Below are 27,366 nucleotides of genomic sequence, written 5' to 3'. Positions count from 1 at the left end.
GAGGTAGAGCGAAGATTATTACGTTCTGGCTAAACAGAACATAGTAATAAAATGCCAGTCCACTAGGCTCTCCGCTTGTGCTACTGAACCAGATGTGGAAATTGCCATAGCATCATCTGATCCACCGTGAATAGCTTTTCAGATTTTCTGTCTAAAGACATGGCAAGTTGCTTGAGGATTACTACTTGTCTGTTGATTATAGCAGAACAGATCTTTCACTGGGTCTCTGGCAAATGTGTGAAAGATGTAACAACCACAACCATGTATGTAGGATGTGATACTGCCTCCCAGCTAAGGAACCAAGGAATAACTGTAACATACTTAAGAACATATTAATTTGAACATTAAAATCTAGTCATTATAATACACCGCCTTTAAGAACACCATTCTTAAGAATTGAGTACATTTTTTCTGTATCGTGACTTCATATACCAAATTTACCCATTTTTTGAAGCTCAGTTCCTGATAAAGCATATGGACATATGGAAATCCTTCTGGTTTACAGCTCTGGGAATTGCAGTAGTCTCCAATCCAAGTAACAACCAGGTTCAACCCTACTTAGCTTTTTCAAGATCAGCCATGGATAGGTAGGTGCTGCCACCTGCTGCCGCTCAGTCCCGTTCTTTCCATTTGTACAGTATCCCGAATAAACCAACCACACAGGCTGGGTTCACAACATAGTAAGCTAAAATGTGAGTGGTAAATTTGATAGTCCAGTGTGTTGTGTACACACAGCCAGCATGTGCTAAACAAAAGTTTGGGCTTCCACTAAGCTTAGTCCAACAAGGTCCATCTGATTTCTTAATGTACCCCACAAAATGAATTGCCAGTTTAAAGATTAGGCCAAAAGGTCAGCCAATTTACAGGTGGACTAACCAGGAATGACTGGACTCTGGGCACAAACATGATAGCTACTTCATAACTGTGCTCTTACACAATGTAAGAAAAGTTTCATGATGTCCATCAAACCACAATTCATAAGTGTTGGCCTACATTCAACTTGTGCATAGCTGCCTTAGCTGGAATAGATCATATTCTAGCTTGATCAATAAGTAGAAGGTATTTCTTTCAAATACACTTACATGAGCTAAGGTTAGCTATCCAGGAGCAATTCAGCTTTTTCACAGTAAGCCAAAATCATGAAGAATGCATCAGATACAAATGTGCCATGGTATCTGCAAAGAAAGCTACTACAGACAAAAACTAGGCTGCACCTGCAATTTTGTACTAGAAAGAACCAGAATAAGTCAGAACACTAGAGTTTACATAATGCCTACTTCAGGAAGTTTGTCTGAAGAATCCGTTCTGAGGATTTTGGGATTAATTTTAAGAATCAATTTTCACAAAGGACATTGCATAGAAACAAGCCTATTAGTGTATTAAAATCAAATCATAACATTTAATACATTTCTTTAGAAAAATAACTGAGGTATATAAAGAGTTACAGTCAGGAACACTATAGGTTTAATATTGAATACAGAATTAGAAAACAGAAGCCTTTTCCTTGATACAAAATTAATTGAAATCAATGCTTTAGTCAGAAATAAGGGACTCAGTGTAGTTATTGTGGGTAATGGGGAATCAGTAAAACAGAAGAATTTCTACAGAGCAGTGAAAACAAATTAATTGAATTTATTATGCATACTGTACAGATTGAAAGCTGTGGGTGGCAACTGAAATTTTCATTGCCTCAGCTTATGGAATGCATTTGAGAACTGATCAGACCAAACAATTCTCGGTGTGGCCTCTGCATACACACATGCACACACACATTCTCAGTCAGGGGATGGAGCAGAAGCAGGAAAATTTGTACCACTTGATTAGAGTTACTGAACTACTGGGGAGGAGTTTGAAGGCTATTTTGGGTACACACATACTTGAGCATCACTAATTACTGCATAAAGCAGATTGTGAGGCTGTAGTGCAGATCTCTGAAAAAGGTATCAAATGGTAAAACTCATATTATGCAGTATATATACAAACTTAACAGCTTTATCTTGTTGGAATAAGCTGCAAATAGATGTCCATTCTCTCTTCTGAGAAATTATTACTGATCAAACTATTTGTACCCTTAATGGAAGACCAACCTAACTTCAGTTGCTGAGGTTTCAGAGAGACAGAAATTCATTATTGAAGCAGACTGGTACTGGAGTACATACTGGAGCACCATCGCTCAGATTATGTTCTCCTTGTATCCTTAACATCTGCCCAGTCGTATCAGTACAGGGGGATGGAATGTTTAGATTGACATACATTAGTTTATAACTCCTTATACATCAAACCAATTCACCTTACCATAATCTGCAGCAAATCAAAAACCCATCAAGTCAAGTCATTTTCTGTTAGGAAGTCATTTTAGGCTAGTTAATAAGGTCTACCCTTTCCTCTTACAAGAAATAAACTGTGTTTCTTAGAACAGCTTCCATTAAAGCCATTGAATGTCACATGTTCTTGAATCAGTTACATGGTTATTCTCCTCAGTGTTACACCTAAGAAATCTCTTTACTGGTGTTGGTTTCAATGCTCACAGCATTCAAATTCCAACACAACTGGGACATAAAACTGAAGTTGATTATATTAAGAATAGATCTCAGACAAAAGAAAAAAATATGGCAAAGTATCTTGTTTCTTTAGGGGAGAGCTGACAAAATAGCCCTCCCAAATAAACTTGGAATTAATTCCAGTTTATCTAAACCTGTCACCCATATAGCTAACAGTAGATTAACTCAGATAAGTAAAAAATAACTTTAAAATCTGAGATGTAGCAAGACTGTATCTAATACTTTTGAAAATCAGGCCATGTTGATTTACTCTTTAAGTTGTATGGATGATGTTGAATTTATTTGTAAAAGAAGCCCATAATTTTATTTTTTTTTTGTTTACTGTCAGAGACATTACTTGGAAAACTCGTGTTATCTGTTGCCTAATATGATAAAGTCAAATCTCTCAAACTTCTTTACAGAGTCTTTCAGAGTGAAAATGTCAAGTAATTAAGTCTGCGATTTTAAGACAGACAAAATAGTATTTTTGTTAATGTGGTTTAGGTATCCAGTTATATCCAAGAACTATGGTAACTTTTGCTTTAATATTTATAATATACAATGACAAAGCACTCTTATCTTACAAGACATACTTATCGTGAATTATAGTACATATAAAATCTAACCAATGCCACTTTTACTGCTTAATCTAAAAAGTGTTTGTATTTTGTTTTTTAACTACTCCTAAAATAGCAGATGCTGTTTTTATATGTTGGAGGCCCCCAGTAGCAGCACAGGTGTATCCATAATTTCATGTTTTAAATTTCTTGCATTTAAGTTTAAGAAGTCTTCAAATGTGCTGATGAAGAAATACAGTAATGTTGAAAGTCCTGATACATGGTGATCTAAAAGTAGCTTAATGTGTTTAAATTTAATACCTTGAAATAAGTAGAACTTCCTTGTTTTAGATAAGCTGTTTTGTATCTATAGTATATATTTATACTGAACATTATAGCAATTAACAGGGAAAAATGCACTGGTAAAGCTGATCCACCACAGTCCTTTAACAGATGTTAAACATACAAGTCTGTTACTTTTCACTAAGGAGGTTTGATTCAAATGAGTATCATGACTTTCCAAGAGACAGGATAATTTGTGCTTGCAGTTGGCACATTTTTAAAAGTGTATGGTTAACAGATATTTGCAAAAATTGTGCAAAACTATCTTATTTACAGACATGGCACGAAAGTGAATGCAGTCTATGCACATGCACACTTCATCCACTTTAAAAATGTGTTCTATGCTACAGGACCAAAAAGAATACCAGCTTCAACAGGCAGTTGTCAATAAGCACAAAGTTTACAAGAATTACACCAAAATGAGCAAATATTGCTCAGGTAAAAATCTATTGTTAAAGCTGAAGTAGGTTTAAGGCCATTCAAGTTCAAGAGTAGATACACAAATTAAGTGAGAGCCCCATCATTTTTAATACATCCTTTACCTTCTAGCAACTTACTGTCTAAAACCTCTACTTTACAAAACCAAAACACAAGAAAAAAAAAAGACCTTGTATTTGATACAAACATACTACACTATAATTAAAGTGAACTAAGGAACGCCAAAACATTAAAAAATTTCAAACTTGCTATGTCACTTGCTGGAACCAGCCCTACACTAGCTGACAGGTAATATGTACATTTTTCAAGTAGATTACTTTACATTGCTCTAACAAAACATGTCCTTTGTTAAAAAAATCAGTGCATTGTTCTCAACTCATCCAAGGACTACACAATTCTTAACTGGACTCTTAACAATAGCAGCACACGCTACCACTACCTGCCAAGCAGTCAGTCAATGACTTAGAGGAAACAAAACTGTGAGGAAATAGACTTAAGGGAAGAGTAAGGGGATAAGAAGTGTCATGCAGTTCTGCCGGTCTAGTCAGCCAGCCAGCTTGCTAGCAACAAGAGATGGTTTCCGCTGTGGAAGATCCTGTGGAGTAGGAATGTGGTCACCTGTGACTTCAGTCTTGTCAGGAGCTGCAGTAGGAAGCTGCTTGTTCTTCATCTTTGCTTTTGCCATATTGTAATCCCCAGAATCAAAGTACTTTTGCTGCAAGATAAATTTGTCGAGTGAAATACCACAGAAATATAAAAGTACTTCCCTCAAGAATTATATACATGCTTCATAATCCAGGCTAATTTAATCAAGTTGATGCATATAAAAGACTGACAAGCTGATGCTTGATTTTCCAAACAAGCTGATACTTGTCTGGAAAATTTAATTAAATGTACACAATCTGTCAAAATGGAGAACACTGATTTTATCACTTGATATTTAGAATTGTTTACAACACCCTGTTCACGTTAATCAATAGGGTATTTAACACTGAAATTACATGCCAAGAACACATTCATTATGAACAAAATGCATGAAGTATCACAAAAGAAGAATCTAATAGCATTCATTTGCATCCTTGAAGATGAATTAAACTGTTTGGATATTTTGTACGATTTCTAATAGGATAGAGGTTTCAGTTTCAGAGCAATGATGTAATGAAAGTACAGGATTAGATCTAGGAATGTGAAGGCTTGATTCTTTCTTATCTAGTAACCTCGCTAGTGGTCTTGGACTTACCGCTATCATCTCTTATTCTAAACTAAGTCATATTCATGTACAGGGAGAGGGATGGTGAGTGGTATGTGTCAATCCCAACTCATTCATGGATTCATTCATTCATCCTATCTAAAATTCCCTTCTCGTCCCTATGGGTGGTGTGTGTCTTCCTCAACCTTGGGTCCTCTACCAGAGGCCTGGGAGTCTGAGGGTTCTGCGCAGGATCTGAGCTGTTCCTAGCACTGCACTCTTCTGGACAGAGCTCTGATGTTGCTCCTGGGATCTGCTGGAGTCACTCTTCCTGCTTAGGAGTCACAGCCCCGAGTGCGCCTGCCACCACTGGGACCACTTTGGCCTTCACTTTCCACATCCTCTCTAGTTCCTCCTTCAGGCCCTGGTACTTCTCCAGCTTCTTATACTCCTTCTCCCTGTTGTTGCTGTCCCTTGGCACTGCTACATCTATCACCACTGCTGTCTTCTGGTCCTTGTCTACTGCCACGATGTCTGGTTGATTGGCCAGTACCTGCCTGTCCGTCTAGATCTGGAAGTCCCACAGGATCTTAGCCCTGTCATTCTCCATGACCTTCTGTGGAATCTCCCATCTGGACTTGGAATGGTCTAGCCCATACCCTGTGCAGATGTTTCTGTACACAATGCCAGCTACTTGGTTGTGCCATTCAGTGTATACTGTTCCTGCCTGCACCTTACACCCTGCCACAATGTGTTGGACTGTCTGAGGCTTTGCACAGCCTGCACCTTGGATCCTGTCTAGTGTGGTAGCCCCTGCTTCCATGAATCTGGTGCTTAGTGCCTGTTCTTGTGCTGCTACGATCAGTGCCTCAGTGTTGTCTTTTAGTCCAGTCCCTGGTACGATTTCCCAATGTCAGCCACCTCAGCTATCTGTTGATGGTACATCCCATGCAGGGTCTTGTCTTGCCACAGCACTTCCTTTGTTTGATCTTCCTCCCATGTCTGCTGCTGCCTCAGGCATTCTCTCAGCAGCTCATCTTTGGGTGCCATCTTACTGATATACTCCTGGATGCGCTGGGTTTCATCCAGAACAGTGGCTTTGATACTCACCAGACCCTGCCTACTCTTTTTTTGGCTGGTGTACAGTCTCTGGGTATTGGACTTGGGGTGGAAACCTCCGTACATTGTGAGGAGCTTCCTGGTCTTCACATCATCAGCTTTCATGTCCTCCTTTGGCCTGCTCACTAAACTGGCAGGGTATCTGATGACTGGCAGGGCATATGTGTTGATAGTGTGGATCTTGTTCTTCCCATTGAACTGGCTCTTCAGGACCTGTCTTATCCTTTGGTGGTACTTGAATGTTGCTGTCTTCCTTGCCTCCTCATTGTGGTTCCCATGTGACTGTGGGATATCAAGGTACTTATAGCTGGTCTGTATGTCTGTTGGTAGTTCCACCCCATCAGCCTTAACTACCTTCCTTCTCTTTACTACCATCCGGCCACACTTCTCAAGTCCAAATGACACCCCAGTGTCCTCACTGTGTATCCGTGTCAGATGGATCAGTGAGTCAATGTCTCATTCACTCTTAACATACAGCTTGATGTCATCCCATGTAGAGGTGGCGGCTGATGGTAGTTCCACTCTTGAACTTGTATCCTTACCCAGTCCTTGTGATTATGTGGCTGAAGGGGTTCAAGCCTATGCAGAACAGTAGTAGGGACAGAGCATCACCTTGGTATATGCCACCTTGATGGCCACTTGTGCAAGCTGTCTCGACTTGACTTCCATTGTTGTCTTCCACAGTTCCACTGAGTTCTTCAGGAAGATCCTTAGTGTCCTGTTGACTCTGTATAGTGCCAGGCATTCACAGTTCCATGTGCGTGGCACTGAGTCATAGGCTTTCTGGTAGTCAATTGAGGCTGTGCTCAAATAGGTCTGTCTAGACTTTGAGTCTTGGGCAACTGCTCTATCTTGGAGCAACCGCCGTTTTGAGCCTCTGGTGTTGTTCCCAATGCCCTTCTGGAGCTGTGCTTGTGTATTGGCTGATCTGGTCCTGTGGCTTGGCAGCTAGGATGCCTGATAGGACTTTCCTTTTTGTGGAGAGGCAAGTTATTGGCCGGTAGTTGGACGGTGCTGTTCCCTTGTCTTTCATGATCAGCACTGTTCTTCCTTGTGTTAGCCAGTCTGGGTGGGAGCCTGCTGCTAGCAGCTGGTTCATCTGTGCTGCTAGGCATTCATGCATTGCTGTTAAGTTTCTTGAGCCAGTAGGTGTGGATCATATCTGGGCCAGGTGCTGTCCAGCTCATGTTCTTGGCCCGCTGTTGGATGTCTGCTACTGTGATGGTGACTGGCTCCTGTTCTGGAAGATTGCTGTGGTCTGCTTTCAGGTTCTGCAGCCACTTTGCACTGGTGTTGTGTGTCTTCTTTCTCCCATGTGTTCTGCCAGTACTGTTCAGTTTCTCCTGTTGGTGGCTCTGTTGTTACCGTGTTCTTGCACTGCAGTTGGGAGTACACCTTGGATGGTTCTTTGGCAAATGGCATTTATCTCTTTGGCCTCTGCTTCTCTGGTGTACCTCAGCCTGGTAGCCAATGTTGTGAGCCTTTGTTTAGCAGTCTCTAGGGCTTCAGATGGAGTCAGGCCCTTATATTCTTTCAGTAGCCAAGTCTTATCCTTAATTTCCACACCCTTCTGATAGATAGATATAATGGATGGAGGTGAATGTCACTGATAACATACCCAGTATTTTCATTATTAAAAACTTAGTTTGAGGAACATAGCTGATTTTCATATTTATATTATTTTAGTATCTTGGTTGCTTACTTCGTAATTTTATACGTTCATGTTTTTAAATGGTTAATTTTCTTGTAAACTGCCCAGAGTCCCCCTTTCCAGGGGGAGATGGGCAGTGACAGAAATTGAATGAATGAATGAATGAATGAATGAATGAATGAATGAATGAATAGCAGCAATATACTTCAGGGATAAAGATGTTGTCTGGAATACAAAAATCTCTGTTCGGGGGAAGAATATCCTTCATGAACTCCGTGCTTTCTGGTGACTGTGGTTTCAAGACAGAATCAATCCCTGGAACTGACCATTTAAAAACAGTGTCTTGCAGGAAGTTTACTGAGATGCAATAGAAGTATTGTACCACACTGAATGAAAATAATTATTAAAAGTCAAGGCCAAGATACCTGAAAGGGGTATCTCAGACTAAAACCTACTTTAAGGTTACTCGTGCAAGCTGTTCTGGCCAGTTGATGAAAGGTCCCCTGTGCAAGCAGTGAGTCATGTCCGACTCTGGAGAGACGCCGCTTTCGCGATGTTTTCTTGGTAGACTATAGAGCAGGGTGATTTGCCATTGTCTTCTCCAGTCGTCACCTTCCCCAGCAAGCTGGGTCCTCATTTTACCGACCTCGGAAGGATGGAAGGCTGAGTCGACCTGAGCCCACTACCTGAGAGAGAATCCAGCTTCCGCTGGGATCGAACCCGTGTTGTGGGGAGAGTTTTGGTTGCAATACTGCCGCCTACCACTCTGTACCACACGAGGCTCTTCTAGCCAGTTAAATGCATCCTAATCTAAGGAAGTTGCTAATTTAGAGTATATTTCCTAGCAACTTCGCTGACCTTTGAACAAAGCAAGACAGCCCTCTAATTTCAGAAAGCTAAAATTTTCATTCAACTGCTAAACAGTTGCCCACCTAATTATATTGCTATTGTCATTTCTAATTTTGAAGTGTTATAGAGGTATAAATACTATAAAAATATGTTAACACCACAATTTTGCATTGTATTATACTCTTTGAAACTAGATGAGATAGTATGTTCTGGAATAAACAAGATGTTCGCATACTTTATTTCCAAAGCAATTATTAGTGAGGGCTGGCCTTGTCATTGTGATATAATTGATTTTTAAGAATGAAATAGATACTCATCTGGGATTAAAACTTAATTGAAATAATCCAGTCTTCCCTGCTCAGAAAATGTTTTGGGATTCAAAGTGTTATTTTTAAAGCAAATATCATCATAACCATATACGCACAGCTAAGACTAATACAGAAAGAGTAAAATATTTCCCTTTATTAGCCAGGTTAGCTTCACAATTTAGGCTTACTCACTCCTTTCTGAAGCCGCTTCCTCAAAAAATCTGAGCCCCCAGGCTTCTGGCCCAGATGAGGGTATCTGGCTTTCAATTTTGCTTCTTCAGCTTTCTCAGGACTAATCACCTTGTCCTCCATTTCCTAAAAAGACAAGAAATTGGCATTTTATTTCACTGTTTTGTAATTTCACAATTCATATTTTAGTACCCTACTGGATTAAAAAGTACATGATAATTCAATCACACCATAATTGTTTCTTTAGAGGAATAAGGCTTATGTTCATGATTTGCAGAAACATAACTTGTAAAAACCAATTACACTATGTACTTTGAACATACTATTGACTATAACATTGCAATAGTAGGTATAATATGCCACCAGTGTGAACCAACCCATAATAGTATTGTAAGATCCCTACTTAGGAGCCTGGACTCCAATGCAAGTCAACACAATCCAACTGTTTTGTCACACTGAAAGTCAGGGTACTACCAGGCAAATATGAACAAAATAACTCTCTTTGCCACTTTCTGCTCTTTCTTTACGGGTCTGAAGCATGACCCAGGACGGCCTTGTCTTGGAACACAAGTGGTGATCGTATGGACCCTCGGCTCTCTTCAGAACACAGCTTTCATCCTTAAGGCTATTTAAATTCGAGCACTGAGTGAAGACAAAGGTGTGAACGCAAGCTACGAGGATCCGGCGGATGGGCTACCTTGAATCACAGGAGGCGCAGGGCACAGTCTCAGCATCTGATCCTTGCTCTTTAGTTTGCTGGGGGGGGCTGCGCATTAGAGCCTGATGATGTCACAATCCCGCCTCGCCTGCTGCAATCAGACGCTACCGGCTCCTGCAGCCACGGGGGACCACGCCCACCGGAGGCTCCCGGGACGCCGGTCTCGCTCGTTGAGGGAGCAAAATTCGGAGTATCTCCAAGGGCGCGGGGATCCGAAGGAGACGGAAACTGGGCGGGGGCGGCGGCTAAAACCGCAGAGGCTCACCCGCCGCGACGGCGTGTGGCCCCTTCCCGCCTTCCCGCGGGGGCGGGCGAAGAAACTGCGCCTCACGGACGCCGGTGGGGGGAGCGCTTACCTAAGGGAAGACCGGCAGGGAAAGCGAGCAAACGCTGCCTGCAGCCGGACGCCAGGGAGTGTGGGTGTGTGTGTGTGTGGGTGGGTGACTGGGGGGAGGAAGGAAGGGCGTTCTCTTCACACACACCCCGCCCGGCAGGCCTCCCCCGAGCCGCGGCGAGAACCCCCTCACGCCCACCGGCCCCTCCGACCGCGCCACGAAACGCTCGGCACAGACCAGGGAGGCGACCCGTTTCTCCCTCGCCTCGCCTAAGTTTTCTCCTCCGCCGAGCAGCGGCCCAGCCGCCCCCGCCCGCCGCTCTTCCTACAGCCCTTGCCCAGTGGCGCCTCACCTTCTGCTCCTCTGCCGAAGCGGGCTCCAGGTTCTCCGCAGACATGGCTCCCACAACCGGACCACCAGAAACACCCACCGGGCGAGAAAGGCCTACCGCCTGGAAAGCGCAGCTGCAACCACCGCCTGCGGCCGTTACTATCCCCACAACCGCTCACAAGATGGCCGCCGGTTAAGACGGCGAGTCGAGCGGGTCAAACTTCCTCTTTCGGCTCGCGATGTCCCCCAGGAGAAAACTAAGGAGCCAGCCGCCGGAGAGGCGCGGAGGGCTGCTCTCTCCCGCGCGAGCTCGGCTCGTAGGCTGGCTGCGTCATCTCCTCCGTCACCGGAGTTCTTTGCTGGAGCATTCTGGGAGTTGAAGTTCTGGAGAAAATTCCTGGTGTCTTAACTGTCCCAGGGGAGGCGGAGAGGAACGATTAAGGCTATAATGCAGTAGAGAAGCAAGCAGCGCTTACTCATGAGTAGATATATGGGATTGCACTATTGACCCATGTCTTTCTGGAATTTCAGAAATACCTCGTAGGTCTAACGAAGTGATTTATGTCTGCATACTTGGAAATGTTCGACTCTGTAAAGACTAGACCAGTATTTCTCAATCTTGGCAACTGTAAGATGTGTGGACTTCAACTCCCAGAATTCCCCAGCCAGCTGTGCTGGCCACCCAGTTCTTAGCTGGCAAGTTGCCAAGGCTGAGAAACAATGGATTAGACCACAGGCAACCTGCAAAGGATTGTAGTCTTAAACTACAAGGCCAAAGTAGATCGGATCAAGAGCTGGCCTTGCTTCTAAATAAACCTATCTAAAATTGGGAAGTACTTACAAGTGACCTTAATTTTTAAGGCAATTGTCTCTGTGCATACTCATCTGTTAGCTCTTTTTATGACCCAGTGTATTTGACTGATGGCACATTTATATAAGCCATCCTTCTAGTTTCCATACCCAAAGGGACATAAGGCTTGCATACATTTCAGCCTTTTTATAACCCCCCTTTCCATTGTTTAGTGCCCAAAGTGGCTTATCCAGAATTAATTCAAGGCACCAAATCTTAGACCTTTGGATCTCTTAGATGCCTTCACGAAGCAACTTTTAACTTTAGATCTGCTTGATAATTTGAATGCATGCCAAGTTTCAGTCATTTAATTAGTCTTATTAAAATATTCTCTTCATCTCATTAGGAATGTAAGATTTGCCAAAACTTGGAGTAAATAAATTGCCTAATTTGCTTCATTACATGCTTTTTGGAAAAGGATTTTATACCCAATTAAACAAGGGAAATCCAGAACTTTGGCTGGGATAGAGACAAAGTATCTCTGGCCTTGGAGCCATTCTTTCTGAGAGACTGTATTTTGTTTTTCAGACCTACAAAGGAACTAAGCTTGTTGGGGTCAGCTGTTGAGATAAACCTTTGTTTAACCAGTTGTTTTTTTACTTAACACTGCATTTTGGGACTGAATAGGAAAAGAAATATAATTATGACCAATAGCAGAATAATGCTTTTCTTAATTCTAATTCTTTCAAAAATTAACCACATTAAGAGAATACTCTAAATAGTATTCTTCCATTACAGCAGCTGTACTAACATATGGCATGGGCAGTTATTTTGCAATTATTTCATACTGCAATAAAAGAATTAAACTTTCTAGAACCACCCATGGATCAAAAAAGAAAAAATCCACCCACTGAGCACAAAGACCATCTCAAAATAAAACCAGAATTCAAATATTGCTGTTTTCACATATATTTACGATATAAATACTACTTTGTTTTCACAATACATCTTAAAAAAAAAAACTACAGTCTGAGAAAGTCAGGTATGGGACAGCAGTGTAATGTCAAATGTGGGTATCTGTAAGGATAAAGTGAAATGCTTTGAGGAGAGATTTTTAAAGGGGAAAGGGTGTGCTAATTATGAGTTGAGTTGAATCATGAGTAATCAAATTTTTTTCTTTTTTCTTTTGGTATGGTTTTATGTTTACCATGGGAACTAAGCGTGGAAAGAAATGAGCAGTATGAAAGACATACATGACCCCCTCCTGCTCCCACATGCTTGCATAGTGTGATAATGTAATGGAAGTTCAAAATCCCATCCTTATTCTAAGCGACTTAAGAATCACTGAAAAACACATCACGCATCGAAGTAAAGGATTCTGTATATATTTCAAGATTTCAATATTAATGTCAAAAATACGTAGTATGATTTTACATCGGATTTGTGCTACATTAGAACAGTAAAGACAAACATCACTTAAGTGAAAGGAACATTAAATATTAAATACCCAAAAAATAAAATAAGGTGTAAACACTAAACTAATTTGGGAATCTGCTATTGCAACACATCCAATGAAGTGGTTTAAAACGAGTATAAAAAGATTAGGACTAAGTGTGTTCCAGTCTATTCAGAATACACAAAGCTCATTCTAGAAGCCTTTTTGAACTGGTCCAAGAGCTTTGCCTCCCATCTGACCATCCTTCTCACTATCTCCGTTATTCAACTTTTACACAGGGCATTTTATTGTTTCGTCTTGAATAATAATAATCTGGTCACTGAGGAAATATTCTCACTGTTGTGTTTTGCTAACACCGGGGTGAAAACTGAGGATTCATTGGAGATTCAGTGTAAGATTTGAGTTCATATGCAGCGCCACTGTCCACTTCCATGGATTTTCGGGAAAACAGAAGTCTTACATCTCTGTAGAGGTAGATCTTTCCAGACTTGGAACTCTGGAACCTGGGAGAGGAACATTTACCAAGAGTGGTCACTGAGGAATAATCACATAACAACAGTCAACATCACACCAGACTAAAATCTTACATGGGCCTCAGTAAGATTTACCAATGTTTCTGCCTAGAAATCTAGTGAGCCTTCATCAAATAACGTCTTGTAAGGTCTCCCAAGATTCAGCCACTTTTATAAGTAAATTATTTTTATTTTTATTTCATATTACAGTTTTGCCAATATCCTCAAGTTTTATGAGTTCTTTGGCATCACACGGGTGGTGTTCTGTTCCTGTTCGCAACAACAATGTACAATGTTAACTAGTACAAAAAGGAATCACTGTTTTTGAGTTCATTTGTTGGATGTTTGCTCCCCAAGGTTCAGTCATTTGAAGTAAGAGCAAATTAAAAATGTGACTGCAAACTGGTAACTGTATTTGGAATATTCAGGCAAAGCACCATAGCATAGCACTAATGTGTGTCTCTTGAAACAGTGCCCTTATTTTTTCTATTTCTTCTCTGGACTGTCTTCCGCAGTTCTGAAGAACAAGCTTGACTTTCAGTCCAGATGCAAGTACACCCTTAAATTAATGTTTGGGTATTAGCTTATTTGAAGTCTAATGAGTACACATGAAAAGTTGCATTATTGACCTCTTAGGTTTTACAGGCAGTCCTCAACTTACCACCACAACTGGGACCGGAATTTCCATCACTTAGTGATGGGGTCCTAAAGTGCAAAGTCATGTGACTGCATCACTTAGCAACGGCAATCCCCATTGTCATTGTTAAGCAAATCCACCAGTCATTAGCCGAGGACCCACCCTAATCCAAGCCATTCCGGGCTTGGCTCTTCCCAGCCCTGAGCCTCAGTAAGGTAAGGGACTGCCTCCAATTCCCCCCACCCGCCCATCTTCCCCACATCTCTGCCCTTTAGCCTTCAGCCTCTCAGCTGCAGCACGAAACCGCCCCTGGAAGCCTCAGCCGCCCAAGCCCAGCTGCAGTCACCCTCACCCCTGGGTCTTGGAGTTCAGGGTGCCACGGGTGACTGTGTCTGGGCTGGAGCGCTGCCACTTCCAAGGGTGGTGCTGCACTGTGTGTGGATCAGAGGCTTCTTGCAGCCTCAGAGCTGCAGAAGACCAAGCTGAGCCACGTGGTTCTGGGGCTGCCTGCTGCCCCACAAGGCAGGGGGCAGGGCAGCCAAAAGGGCAGAGATGGGGGGGAGACAGGCGGGTGGGAGGAGTTGAAAACGCCCCTGCAGTTTTAAGTGTGGATGGGCTGCCAAGTGCCCAAATCTTGATCACATGACCGCAGGGGCGCTGCAAAATTAAATGTCAACTTTAGTCTGGTTCAAATGTTTTTGCTGACCACCACTTTCTAATGTCGCTTCACCATGGAAGTCTGATACATCCTAAATTAGGGCCTCCCAAGGAGATTCAGCCATTAAACAGTTGACCATCCCAAGACTTAATTTCTTTGGAAATAATGTCTATGATGTCAGCAGCTAAACTTGAGTCACTAATATCAAGTCTATTGTTACAATAAGGATATAAAAAAATCTGTCAAAGAAAATCTATACTGTCCATCTGTTTTTTAACCTCCTACGTGAACGCAATAGCATTAACAGTCACTGTCTTGTCCCAAAAGATGCTCCATCACTACTCAGAAGTAGGGGGGTTCTAAATTTGGTGGGAAAGGGCTTGGTAATGTGTACCCAGGAGCTCATACAGTCCCCAAGTTCCCTTTACATACCCCTTAAAGGCCCCTTTGGACCGTTACTGCTGACAAGTGACAGCACATTCCCTATTTGGGGAAAAGCGTAGTGCTGTAATAAGGATACAACCATTAAAAAGCAAAGAACCCAATGCCAGCCCTTGTGATCCTCAGCCCAGCCCCCCCGCTATGTCAAGTGCAGCCCTCGGACCCCCAGAGGTCATGCCAGGTGGTATCTCAGAACTTTGCTTCCTCAGCTACTGCCTCACCTCAGATGAATGAGGTAGCGTAATAGTCTCTCTTCAGTATGTCGAGTATTTCCTTTAATAATGCTTTTTTTTGTTTCTCGCTTCACAGGGACAGAAAAAGTTCTTTGCCGCAGGAATGTTTGATGATTGGCAGGCATCTCTCGTAAGTCATAGATCACCACAAACATCTTCACCACAGTCTTGTTAGGATTAAATAAGGTCTACAGGAAAAAAGAACAGCCATGTGTTTGAGAACGGTATGAGTTCACTGAAATCACTGAAGCAGATAAAAAAAATCAAATATATTTAGAGATGGATCCATGGCATCCTCAATGGAATTTTTTTCATCCAATGTTCCCATCAGTGGAATGGAGGAAACTGTGGTTTTGGCCAACCCTAATCTAACATCAGACCCTCAGTTTTCTCACTGGTGCTCAAGCTGCAAAAAATAATTTTAACATGTTTTCCCCTCTTTCTGGACAAATACAATAAGCAATCTTTATTTTAAGCCAGTGGTCAACATTTCTCTTATGTACATTTCAATTTTGTCAATACTGTTCCAAGTAAGAATTCAATTAACAACTTCTAAGAGAGAGAAAAAAAATCTCTTTACAATGTCCAAGCTTGGTTTTCTGCCTTTCTGTTCATAATTTCTTGAGCACTATACTCTCATTTGTTCAGGGACGGTATTCCAAATAATTACTAAATATTTTGATTAAAGAGCTAGGTATGTTAGGGTATTGCAGCAAAAACCATACATTACTTCGCACCCAAAAAACTAATAAATGTATTACAACATCAGTTTCCATGAACTACAAATTATCTATGGAGTTTTAGCCTGAACAAAATTAACTGGCAGACGGACACATCAGGAGAGTAACAAAATTGAGGTGCAAAAGGAAATGAAATGCTGGAGATGCAGACACCTGATAAATGCATATTGATTACTGCCTTTCACAAAACAATTCTAGGTGTGACATAGACACTTTTGCTTTAGTGAGCTAATTAATTCATGTTAAGTGTGATAAAAACCTTTGCCTTGACTTAATCATTGCTTAATAGAACTGATTCCATTAGGAATCACACTCTGCAAAACCTGTGTATTTTGCAAACAGTTTAATTTTAATTTAAAATTAAATTAAATTAAATTTCTCAATAGGAAACAAATCAGCTCCTTTGAACACTTGCTTATCTGTTGCCGATTTGCAGTGGGAACCAAGAGCAAACATTTAGACTTTACTGCCAAGCAGGCCTCCAGGGTTCACAGAAATAAGCCCCATCCTCAGTGGGAAAAAAATAGTGAAGAGTAAGTTTCCTTCTGACTTTTCTCAACCTAAAGCAATGTGGCCTCTGCAATTAACCATGCACCTTCATAAACACTATCTCCCTATTTCTCAATTAGCCAAAATTGACTTCAATATGGTCAGAAGTGTACTCTTTCACCCAAAACAATGAAACACAGCACCAGCTTATTTTCATTCTCCTTGTCTTGGCCAAGATGGGCAACTAAGAATATCCTAATAAGTGGATATGTCAAGCTTTCTTCAGAAGCAAATGTTCAGCTGTACCAAAGCCTTTCTATGACCTACTGATTAGCAAGCTAGTTAAGTGTGGGCATGAAAATTCAGTAGATGCACAGCTGACTCAAAAGAGATTTCATCAATGGTGCCTCATCAAGTTAGAGAGTAGTATCAGGTGAGGTGCCACAAGAATTTGTCCTGGGTGTTCTACTCTTCAACGTTTTTATTAATGAGAAATATAATGAAAAATTAATACATAAAAATAATTTCATTAATGAGAGACATTGGAAGAGCATCAAGAAGGCAATTAAGATCAGAGCACTAGAAACTAAGTCCCAGAAAGAGAGACAACTGAAGGATCTGGTAAGTTTAGCCTTAAGCAAAGATGACTGAGGAGGGACAGGACAGAAGTCTTCAACTACCTAAAAGCTTACCCCACTACAAGGAGGACGGGACTTGTTTTCTCGCTCTCTAATATACAAGATGCAAAATACTTGATTTCAGTTACAGGAAGGCAAATTCCAAATGAATATTAAAAGAAGCTTCCTAATAGTATGAGCAATTCAATGGTGGAACTACTTACCCAAAGACGTGGTACCCCCCTCCCCCACTTCATTAGCTGTGTTCAAGCAAAGCCCTCCATCTGAGATGCTTCCATTTGGATTCCTGCACTGAGCAGGGAGTTGGACTCCATGGCCCAAATGGTTCCTTCCAATTCGATGATACCATGAAGTTAATGTAATTATCTGCCACACAGTACATACCACTTGTATTGTTCCTGAAGGAGGTACCCGATAACCCCTTTTACCAAGGGACTCTAAAGCAATTACACCCTGAGAGGGAAGGAACAGAAAACAAGCATAAGATTACAACTAGGCATATGAACATAAGCATTAGCACATCAAAGTAATTAATTCACAAAATTATACCTAAGAGAAACTGTTAAGTATTTTTGCATAGTCACAACATTCAAGAATGCAATTAGTAAGAAGCATTACAGTCCTGCCTAGTATCTCTACTGGGGCTATGCACAATACTGGATTTGAAGGGCAAAATGTGGCTCGGATCAAATGCATCTTCTCTTGCGATGATGTGGCAGCCACATGAAACTAGAAGATGTAGAAAATGTAAGATGCTACATATGTGCCCTTGCACACTTGGAATCATCCTTTAAATCTAAGATTCTGCACAACCCTAATCACTATAGAATATTAGGTGACTGTTTAGTTTACAAATTGCATTTGCACTGATTATTAGTTGCCAACAATAGTCACGTATTTTTAATACTGAATGGCAGTTGCAACCCACTGAGAAAATAACAGCTGTGCTTGTAAGGGAAGGCAAAGCAACCACACTCACTTTTTTTTAATCCATTCAATCGTGTCTGATTCTCAGAGATTGCCTGGACAAGTCCCTGCAGTTTTCTTGGCAAGGATTTTCAGAGGTGGTTTGCCATTGCCTTTTTCTGTCTAGGGCTGAGAGGGGGGGACAGGCCCAAGGTCACCCAGCTGCTTTGTGCCTAAGGCAGGACCAGAACCCATGGTCTCTCAGTTTCTGGCCTGGTGCCTGAACCACGACACCCAACTGGCTCTCACCTCACTCAATAGTACACTTTAAAAAGTCAACATAGAATCTCTCATTCAATCCAAAGGAGGTAATGTCCCAGGGTAATCCCAGTAAAGTTACACAGCTCGATTAATGACTACTTGTTCAGCAACCGTTCAAAGTTACGACGGTGTTCAACAAGGAGACTTATGATTGGTCCTTGAAGTTCCAGCTGTCCCAGCACCCCAACAATCACGTGATTGTGATCTGGGCACTTGGCAACCAGCTCGCACTTACAACAGTTGCAGCATCCAGTGATCACGTGATCACCATTTGCTATCTTCCCTGCCAGCTTCCAACAAGCAAAGTCAATGGGGAAGCTGGCACGGAAGGTCGCAGGTCACTCGCACCCTCCTCTGCCTGGCAGCAGCCACCCCCAGCCCTGCCGCTCTCATGCCGCACCTTGCCTGCCTGCCTGTAAGCTGCCTGGGACTTGCTTAACAACTCACAATCCTCACTTAACAGCAGCAACGGGGAGTGCCAGGATTGCCATCACTGAGTGATGTGGTCACGTGACATCACACTTTACGACTGCATCACTGGTCCCAATTACTGTCATTAAGTGAGGACTACCTGTACTAAGGTTTTGTCAGCTCTAGGGATGGAATCTATCTTCCAGTAATTGTCTTATAAATACCTTTAAACATGCATATTTTCCTTCTGGGAACAAATAGTATGGCTAATAAGTTAATAAAAATAACAAATCCTCTTATTTTGATTAACCAGTGGCCATTGCAGAGTAGCTATTTATGCATTTGTTTTGCCTAGGATACGGATAAAGGATATGTCACTCAAGCCACACTGAAAAATGAATTTGTGTGACTCCCATTAATACGGGTAATAGTTTCATGAATTAGGAATTGGAAAGAATATAATACTTTTAATTATTACATGTAATTCTATGTCACAAGGATTCTCAAGCTTTGCAGTACTGTAACTGTGTGCAATACTGTAACTGCGCCTCGTGTGGCGCAGAGTGGTAGGCGGCAGTATTGCAGCCGAAAACTCTCCCCTTGACCAGAGTTTGATCCCAGCGGAAGCTGGATCCTCTCTCGGGTAGCGGGCTCAGGTCGACTCAGCCCTCCATCCCTCCGAGGTCGGTCAAATGAGCACCCAGCTTGCTGGGGAAGGTGACGATGGGGGAAGGCAATGGCAAACCACCCCGCTATAATCTGCCAAGAAAACGTCACGAAAGCAGTGTCCCCCCAAAGGGTCAGACGTGACTCGGTGCTTGCACAGGGGACCTTTCACCTTTCAACTGCCCCACAGGACCTTTCCAGGCAAAGGAAGGAGCAAAGCCTGCATGTTTGGAGTTGGGTTTGCACACTTCCATGCTGCCTGTGCAAGGCTAATTAGGTTTCAAAACAAAACAAAACCTGTGCCCCCCAAAAGGTGCTCATGAAGCCCCTGGGCATCCTGGCCCACACTTTGAGAACTCCTGATACTTGTTCACATACAGGCTGCTCATTTCTCCACAAAAATTAAAATGGGCAACATATGAGACAGCTTCTAAGAAGCTGCATTAACTTCCCGCCAATCTAAAAGGAGTCACAGCTGATTCATAATGTCTATTTTGGAGCCTGGAACCTTCGGAGTTTGAATAGCAAGACAAAGACGAGCTGTAATAATCATAGCTCGGCTTGCTTATTCAAACTGCAGAGATGCCAGGGACGAATGTGTGCATGCTTCCATGTCAATGGCAGACAAAGCTAGCAACATAAATGTGCGTCTGCGCTTTTGAAAGCCGATGGCATGGCTTTGGTATTTTTCCATCTTAACTGGAGTACTTTAACAGTTAAATACAAACATGTACCAGAAAAAGGACAGCAAGGGGTATCTGTACACATTAGAACTGTGTGCATTTTGAGAAGGATGGGGGATTATTAGTGTTACACATCTTGCACAAGTTGCGGCGTTTTTCTATTATTTATTAAAGCCGCCTGGTGTTTTTCAAGCTTCTGTGCAAGCCTGAAAAAAACGTTACTGCTTACGGAATGGGCTTCTTAAAGTTAATCTCAGGTCACGCGGAAGCCTGAAAAAAGGCAAGCTACTTTAATGAACAGCAAACAGGTGCTGTGCCGGGGCAGAGCCTAAAGCTCCTTTTCTGTATCATTTTCGAGGCATGAAAAACCCTGGGATTTGTTTATAAAACAATCGCTTTCTTTCAAAACAGGAAAAAAAAAAAACCCACCAAACAGAACAAATGCACAGAAAGCTCAAACACCGACCATATAGGGAGAGGGTGCGTTGTCCTCAGAAACACTGTAAAAAGAAACTTCAACGGGAAGAGTCATGTGAGTTGGACAGAAAATTCCACTTGCTCCCACTTCAGCTGTGAAGCCGTCTACAATACCCAGGGGATCTAAACGATAGTTCAGCACAGATTCCTAAAAGGACAAATGTAACATTGAAAAATCCTGCGCATGGACAGTTATGATTCTACTGCTCAACGTGTTCCCAGCCTTTCCCTCCATCTGGAAGATCAAGGAGCTTAACTGCCCAAACAGAGAGGTAAAATCACTAAAATGCATGCATGATTGTTAAAATCTTAAACCCTGAAGACTGAAAATATGATCCTAAGAGGTCAGTCTTGATTTGTCTTCTAAAATGGAGAGAGAAGGAACCAAGGCAACTATTGAAGGAACAGGTTGTAGCACTTTGGGAAGAATGGAAGTCTAGGTCAGTGTTTCTCAATCTTGGCATTTTTAAGGTGTGTGGACTTCAGCTCCCAAAATTCCCCTGCCAGCATGCTTAAAGTACCAATCAAAGCGAATATTTGTAGCTCAGGGTTGAACTGTGGAGTCCTTGGTGCTCTCTGAGCCTTGTTTTCTTGCAGACGTTTCATTGCCAGGCTAGGCAACATCTTCAGCGTGAAAAGAGAATGGGGTCCACACTGAAGATGTTGCCTAGTCTATCAGTGAAATGTCTGCAAGAAAACAACAAGGCTCAGAGAGCACCAAGGACTCCACATGCTTAAAGTGGCCAAGGTTGAGAAGCACTGGCCCATCCAACTGGCAGTGGCTTCCATAAGTCTCAGGAAGAAGTTATTGGTAATACCAGATTCCTTTAACTGAAGATCAGCTGCCTGAACCAGGGATCTTCTCCATGCAAACAAACAGCCTTACCAACGAGGTGAATTTTCAATCATCTTACACATAACTCAGTTTGTCAGTTACAAAAAGAAAGTGTTTGGAATATTTAAGTTACCTCAAAGTTTCCAAGAAGGCTAAGACTTGTAACAGATGGAGCACTGGAACTTAGAAGTGCTTTCTCATGGATGTCAGAATCATTCTCTTTGCTTATATATCGTTGTGGACTACTAAAAAAAAATAAATACAGAGGCCTAACTTTTTTCCTCCAGTCACATGCATTGCAGTAATTTGTTTTCAAGACACAGGCTTCAAATACTTAGGCTTTGAAGTAAAAGGAATGTACAGAATTTCAGCACTATAATACTGATAAGGCTGTCTCAAAAGAACATTAACTCACTGCATAGATAGTACTTTGAAAAAAATGCTAGTATGGGTAATACAAGGACATCTCTCTCTGCAATCCTCAGGATTCATCAGCAGTCTATAGCATTTCATGATGAGCCTTTAGCTCTTCAAGCCAGACACAACTAAGCTACCAATCTGCTTTTTTCTCACTGGTTAGACAACAATTACTTCAGGTCAAATTATGCAATCTGGGCAGTGCAACATTTATCAATAATAAATTAAAAAGTTATGGAAGCAATTTCTTCTGCTATTATATTGTGATCTTTGTAACATGGTATAGGAATTCAGGAAAAACATACACTGATGACTGAACATTTGTGAACCCTTTAGAACAGTGTTTTCCAAACTTGGCAAGAATTCCCCAGGCAGCATGGTGGCTGGGGAATTCTGGAAGTTGAAGTCCACACATCTTAAAGTTGCCAAGTTTGGAAAACACTGTCTCAGAACGATGTGTAATCATACATTACTGTGGCCTACAATGTAATCTGATTTTCATAAACGAACATCCAATATAATGTATTGTGTCGTATTTTACTGAACACACTTGAGCCAACGCTCACTGTCTTTATTGGAGAGTATATGAACTTTACATTTAGTAGTGGGTGGCATTTCCTTTAGCAGCAATTTCAATCAAAAGTTTCCTGTACTTGTTGATCAACCCTGCACATCAGCCTGAAGATATTCTCTTCTTTACAGAACTGCTTCAACTCATTCATCCTTTTTCCAAAATACTAATTTGCTCCAAAGTATATTTTAGAATACACAAACATTAGAAAATTTTAAAAAATACCTTTTGGGGGCGAAACATTTCAGATGCAATAATGATGCATCAAGATCAAAGTATCCTGTTTGTGTTTTTCTTTCAGGAACCTGAAAAGGCAGAAACACAGTACGTTTTTGCACTGCAAGACAGAGTATGAAATTTTAGTGAATACAACATTGATGGTGATAACTGAAATTAAACAATGGAGACCACCACCAATTGGCCAGATGAGACGTATGTCTCCAGGTGCCAGAACTGGAGCTTTCAAGCAGATATTCTGAAGGCCAAATATGATGGATTGCTTCACCACTACCACTACTACCACCATCATGATTTGATACAGTGCTACAATTGTCATGATGCAGAGTGACTTTACTGAATTTAATTGGAATCAATATACATAAGATATGCCAATCCAGAAATATATCTATGTTCAAATATATTTCCACCTCAGTTTGTGCAATGATTACTTAGTTTTAAAGAATGGCACATGAATTATGCAACTGGAAACTAACTCAAAAAGGGATCTGCATGGAATTGTGAAAAAAGGTGGCATAGAGGAAAAAACAAAGTCGTCTACACATAATGCTATAGAATATCCACAGTTGTAGTACATTTAGAACCAGAGAGAGGTTCACATTCTAAACAGCTGGACATTCCTCCTTTCTCACTTAAGAGAACCAGCCTCTTCACCAGTTCATCCAGAATCCATGAGTACAGCAGAGAAAGTCCCCGCCTTAAGGACCTGGGAGATAAATTGAATCCTAAAGGGGGAAAACAATCCAGTAGCTGAGATTTCTGTAACCTTATCCTATCCTCTTTTAATACATCTTGGTAAAGAAGTCCTGAAAGAATCTTGCTTTCTGTGGAGGTGGGGCAGTAAAGAACTTGACAAAAGTACTTCTAAGCTTCTGCAAATGTAATTGGGACATCAACACTCAAAACAGCTATCAAACTAAGCATTTTTTCAAATTTAATCTTTGTTTTGTTTATATTTGTAAAAAGCAGTAAAATATTTGTACCACCTATTTATTTATTTGCCTGCATTCTTTATATTTTATTGTAAACCACCCAGAGTTGCTCTCTGAGTGAGATGAGCGGTGACTAAATATGAAATATAAATAATGTAACATAACATACCGTATCAATACTGCCAAATAACCTCTGGGTGTTTTGCAGTATAAAAAAATTAAAATGCACAAACAAAACACAACATCTTTACCCAATTATGAAATTAGTTACGTAAAGCGTTTATAAGCTATTATTGAAAAACCTGGAAAACAAAGGAAAGATGGAGCATGGCTCTAAAATAGCAACTTACAGGACTGGAAAGGAGAGGCAATCCAGTTCGAGGGTGGAAGGCCTTAGTAGACGTCCCATCCAAGTGGTGAAAATTACTTTTGCGCCACACATGCTTGAGTGGTATTGTTTTCTGTCCAAACAAGACGACAACATCCTGTTATAAAGGGTGCAATTATGACTCCATTTTCCTAAGTACTTTAGGATGATAGCCGGGCACAGGTTTCTCATGGACAATCCCCATCCTACGGATATCTAATCTTTAAAACAACTTAGGAGATAATTTATTCCTACTTATTCCTTTGCTGATGGAACTACAGATCAAGGAAACTCAGGAAACATTGTCCTATCATAATACCTGCTGCATTCCCTTTGTAGATGTGCTTTCAATGGTAACTTCTTTTAAAAGATGACAGTTGGCTTCAGAGGGCTAAAATGCCACAAATGAAACTAATTTATATTTTGATTCAAGTATAAAGGACACGCTGGTTCACTTTCTATTCTCATTACCATAGCAAATAGGGATATTTTATTTGTAAAATACGGTGTCCATTATATAGCATGAATCTTAGGATTGCCAAGTAAAGATGGAAAAATTCCATGGGCCAAGATGCTTTTCCTTGAGAAAGTTGCCTTGTTTGAGATGGGCGGCCATATAAATGCGAGCAATAAAGACACAAATAAATAAATAATGCAATAAGCTTTCAGCAGCACAGTAGCCAAGTCACAACTTTCCTACGTACGCTCTACATGTATTATTAACAAAACCAATAAAGCATTTATGGATATTCAGCTTCACGCTCAATAAAATTTTGTGAAGTATAAGGATTTCGGTCACCCACTTTACAGAATTATGTATGGTTAAAAATCAAGCCAAAAGAAAGAAAAATCCCCTCCTGAAAACAATTAACACTGCTTCAGCGAGAAAACAGTGTCAAGTGTCTGCACACATCTTTCTTATTCCTCATGTTGCTAAAGTTTGTTCCCCTGGGTGCTGTCATTTTGAGTGTGTGTGTGTATATTACACCCACACGCTATAGGCAGAGATTAACTTTTTTCTAAGTCATCTTCAGTGCTTTAGGGAGGAACATACAACAGAAACTGAACATATGTAAATTAAGTATCACCCACCAGCACCTCTGCGTTCTTCTTTTGTTCAAACGAGGCAGCCAAGGAACCTTCTACAGGCTTCTTCTGACAATGCTTCTGTCCTTCATAGTACGTTGGCTCTTCATTCTCATCATTTGTATTTTTCACTTTGTCTTGTTTATTTTTGCATTTGAGAATTTCATGGTCTTTGTGCAAATAGTTTTCAATACTAGTCAGCTGAGAGTTTTGTTCACCGATATTTGATTGTTTGGATTCTTTATTTAAGCGCTTAGGCTCGTATCTGTGCCAGCTGTCAGATGCCTGCACTGCAGCCACCTTCACGTTTTCAAGTATTCTGTACCGATCCAACTGGGGACTATTTGAACAGTGTGGGTTACTATTTTCACAAGAGATTGTTGTGTCTTTAAATTTACTTCTACAAACCAGTTCATTACTACAACTGAAATGTGAACACTGCTTGGCAATACCTCTCTTTGCTACTTGAGGCTTATGGGGACAACCAGAAAGCACAGACTCTGATTTATCTGTCAATTCTGATTTATAACCTTCTTTGCTACATGACTGGGTCATGCAAGTTGGAGGACTTTTACTTCTGCTGGAAGGAGACTGATGAAATGTGTTTTGGACTACTTCACTGGTCTCTGCTAGCAGCAGCTTTCTTCTAAAATGAGAGTTGGGAGATACCTTCTGGTCTACATCGTATCTAAGCGAATGCAATGGGGTTGTTGATGTTTTAACTTTTGTTTTGGGGTTATCTGCTGATAAAGCCAATCTAGAATTAGAGAAGGAATCAGAGGAGACTTCCTTGTTTTTCTTCAGCAGGCTGTCCTCTTCACAGGAACCATGAAAAGCCTTTGGATTAAGTGCGCTAATGTCATGAAAACTGAACACAGGACGTGCAACTTGTGGTATCGGGGGATCACAGTGAATCAAATGTTGGGCAATCCTTGTTATAACCTCCTGCCTCTCTTGAAGCAAAGAGCTTATGAGCGGGTTAGTTTCCTCTCTCACTTGGCGGAAGCACTGGTTCATGGGGACACAGGAGTGAGACAAGGGCGTTTCTGGTATTATTTGGGCTTTTCCAACGTTCTCTGAAGAACTGTGTTCCAAGTTAGCAGCAGAAGAGGACAATTCTCTTCCTTTCTTCAGCAAGCTTTTCTCTTCATAGGCATGATGGAGGGCCTTGGTGTTTGCCACACCCTTGTCATTTGTACCAAAAGCCTTCCTCGTGACAGGCGATGCTGCTGGATCACAGTGAACGAGATGCTGGGCAATCCTTGCTATAACTTCATGCCGCTCTTGGAGTAAAGACCCTATCAAAGGGATAGACTCTCCCAATGGCTGGCGGGAAGAGTAGCCATTATGAACATGGGTATCAGCCAGGCCAGATGATTTTAAAGCTCTCTCTGATGTTTCTTTCAATACTGTCCTACTGTCCACAGCAGCGGTGTAGCCCGGAACTTTAGATTCTAATGATCCAAAGTCAGATCCAAGGCCAGTTAATGGAAAAAGTTTCAGGTTTCTGACAGTGGGATTAAACTCAGGGCCTTGTTTCATACCAAGCACACTTTCAGCCCACATCAGTTTGCCACAAGAATGCTGTGAGATGGGCACACTGGACTGTTCGGTCTTAACGAAATCACAGTGCTGATATACTTTATCCTCTTCTCTTCTCTTTTCATAGAAGCCAAAGTTGGTATGGATACTGCAAGTCAGGACTGGGTAGTTAGATTGTCTAGGCAAAGACTGGACACTGACTTTCAAGGCCACATTGTGAGAAACGTTGGGGACAGGGAAAAGGTGTTCCGTTGGTGCCTGGGAAAACGTCCACTGCAGATCCACATGAGCGGCGCTTACTCTGAAAAATTAAAAGCAAGATACAATTTCAAAGCCAGCTCATGACATAATTTAGTGCAATTCGCATTCTAGTTCCTGAGGCTTTGGGCACACAATATAAAATAACGACTTTCTAAAAATAAAGCTAAACCTCTCCTAAATGGGATCATGCAGACTAATGGAATCAAAAGTAGCATGTAAAAGCATACTTCTCATCATCACAGGCCTGCTGAGAATGAACAGAGGGTGTTTTCTGCTGAAAACCTACCTGTAAAGAATATTACGAGGCGCTGCTCCATGTGAAACACTCAGCCAAGCACTTAACTGAGAAAAGAACACAAAAGAGCGGACAGCCAATAAGAGGGTCTTCTCTTCAATAAATCGATCACCACTTCTAAAAACATATCAAAGAGAAACATACATATTGATGAAAAATACACAGAAATGGCAGAACAACGTAGCCGAATGCAATTATCC

At 41.4% G+C, this 27,366-nt stretch overlaps 2 protein-coding genes across 4 annotated transcripts in view; both read right to left on the bottom strand.

The window, feature by feature from the left end:
• Nucleotides 1–3,943: 3,943 nt before the first annotated feature.
• Nucleotides 3,944–10,815, bottom strand: ARPP19 (cAMP regulated phosphoprotein 19). Its single transcript, XM_063313880.1, has 3 exons — nucleotides 10,588–10,815; nucleotides 9,186–9,308; nucleotides 3,944–4,592 (listed from the first exon to the last, which is right to left on the bottom strand). The coding sequence occupies exons 1-3, from the start codon at nucleotides 10,630–10,632 to the stop codon at nucleotides 4,422–4,424; spliced, it is 339 nt and encodes a 112-aa protein (XP_063169950.1). The 5' UTR covers nucleotides 10,633–10,815; the 3' UTR covers nucleotides 3,944–4,421.
• Nucleotides 10,816–12,718: 1,903 nt separating this feature from the next.
• ATOSA (atos homolog A) overlaps nucleotides 12,719–27,366 on the bottom strand; it is a 35,597-nt gene continuing 20,949 nt past the window's right edge. Inside the window, exons 4-12 of one of the 3 annotated variants that reach the window (XM_063314400.1) lie at nucleotides 27,158–27,283; nucleotides 25,075–26,911; nucleotides 23,966–24,076; nucleotides 22,672–22,751; nucleotides 21,592–21,703; nucleotides 20,613–20,771; nucleotides 17,544–17,612; nucleotides 15,281–15,480; nucleotides 12,719–13,314 (exon numbers count right to left, since the gene is read on the bottom strand). In XM_063314400.1, coding sequence (XP_063170470.1) covers nucleotides 13,161–13,314; nucleotides 15,281–15,480; nucleotides 17,544–17,612; nucleotides 20,613–20,771; nucleotides 21,592–21,703; nucleotides 22,672–22,751; nucleotides 23,966–24,076; nucleotides 25,075–26,911; nucleotides 27,158–27,283 — 2,848 coding nt within the window. In that variant the 3' untranslated portion in view covers nucleotides 12,719–13,160. The remainder of the gene's footprint in view (nucleotides 13,315–15,280; nucleotides 15,481–17,543; nucleotides 17,613–20,612; nucleotides 20,772–21,591; nucleotides 21,704–22,671; nucleotides 22,752–23,965; nucleotides 24,077–25,074; nucleotides 26,912–27,157; nucleotides 27,284–27,366) is intronic. The other 2 variants (XM_063314399.1, XM_063314402.1) reach the window with 2 other exon arrangements.

The sequence above is a fragment of the Candoia aspera genome, chromosome 13 (assembly GCF_035149785.1).
Source record: "Candoia aspera isolate rCanAsp1 chromosome 13, rCanAsp1.hap2, whole genome shotgun sequence".
NCBI classification, from domain to species: domain Eukaryota; kingdom Metazoa; phylum Chordata; class Lepidosauria; order Squamata; family Boidae; genus Candoia; species Candoia aspera.
Note: the sequence above shows the minus strand (reverse complement) of the source record. Positions and strands in the feature narration are given on the sequence as shown.

What these genes read in the sequence shown, in the direction of transcription:
- ARPP19 (XM_063313880.1), bottom strand. Translation starts at nt 10,632, where the DNA reads ATGTCTGCGGAGAACCTGGAGCCCGCTTCGGCAGAGGAGCAGAAG. An exon ending in CTTCGGCAGAGGAGCAGAAG is followed by an intron (nt 9,309 to 10,587) that starts GTGAGGCGCCAC and finishes TTGTCTTTTTAG; the next exon opens with GAAATGGAGGACAAGGTGAT. An exon ending in GGAAGCGGCTTCAGAAAGGA is followed by an intron (nt 4,593 to 9,185) that starts GTGAGTAAGCCT and finishes TTTATCTTGCAG; the next exon opens with CAAAAGTACTTTGATTCTGG.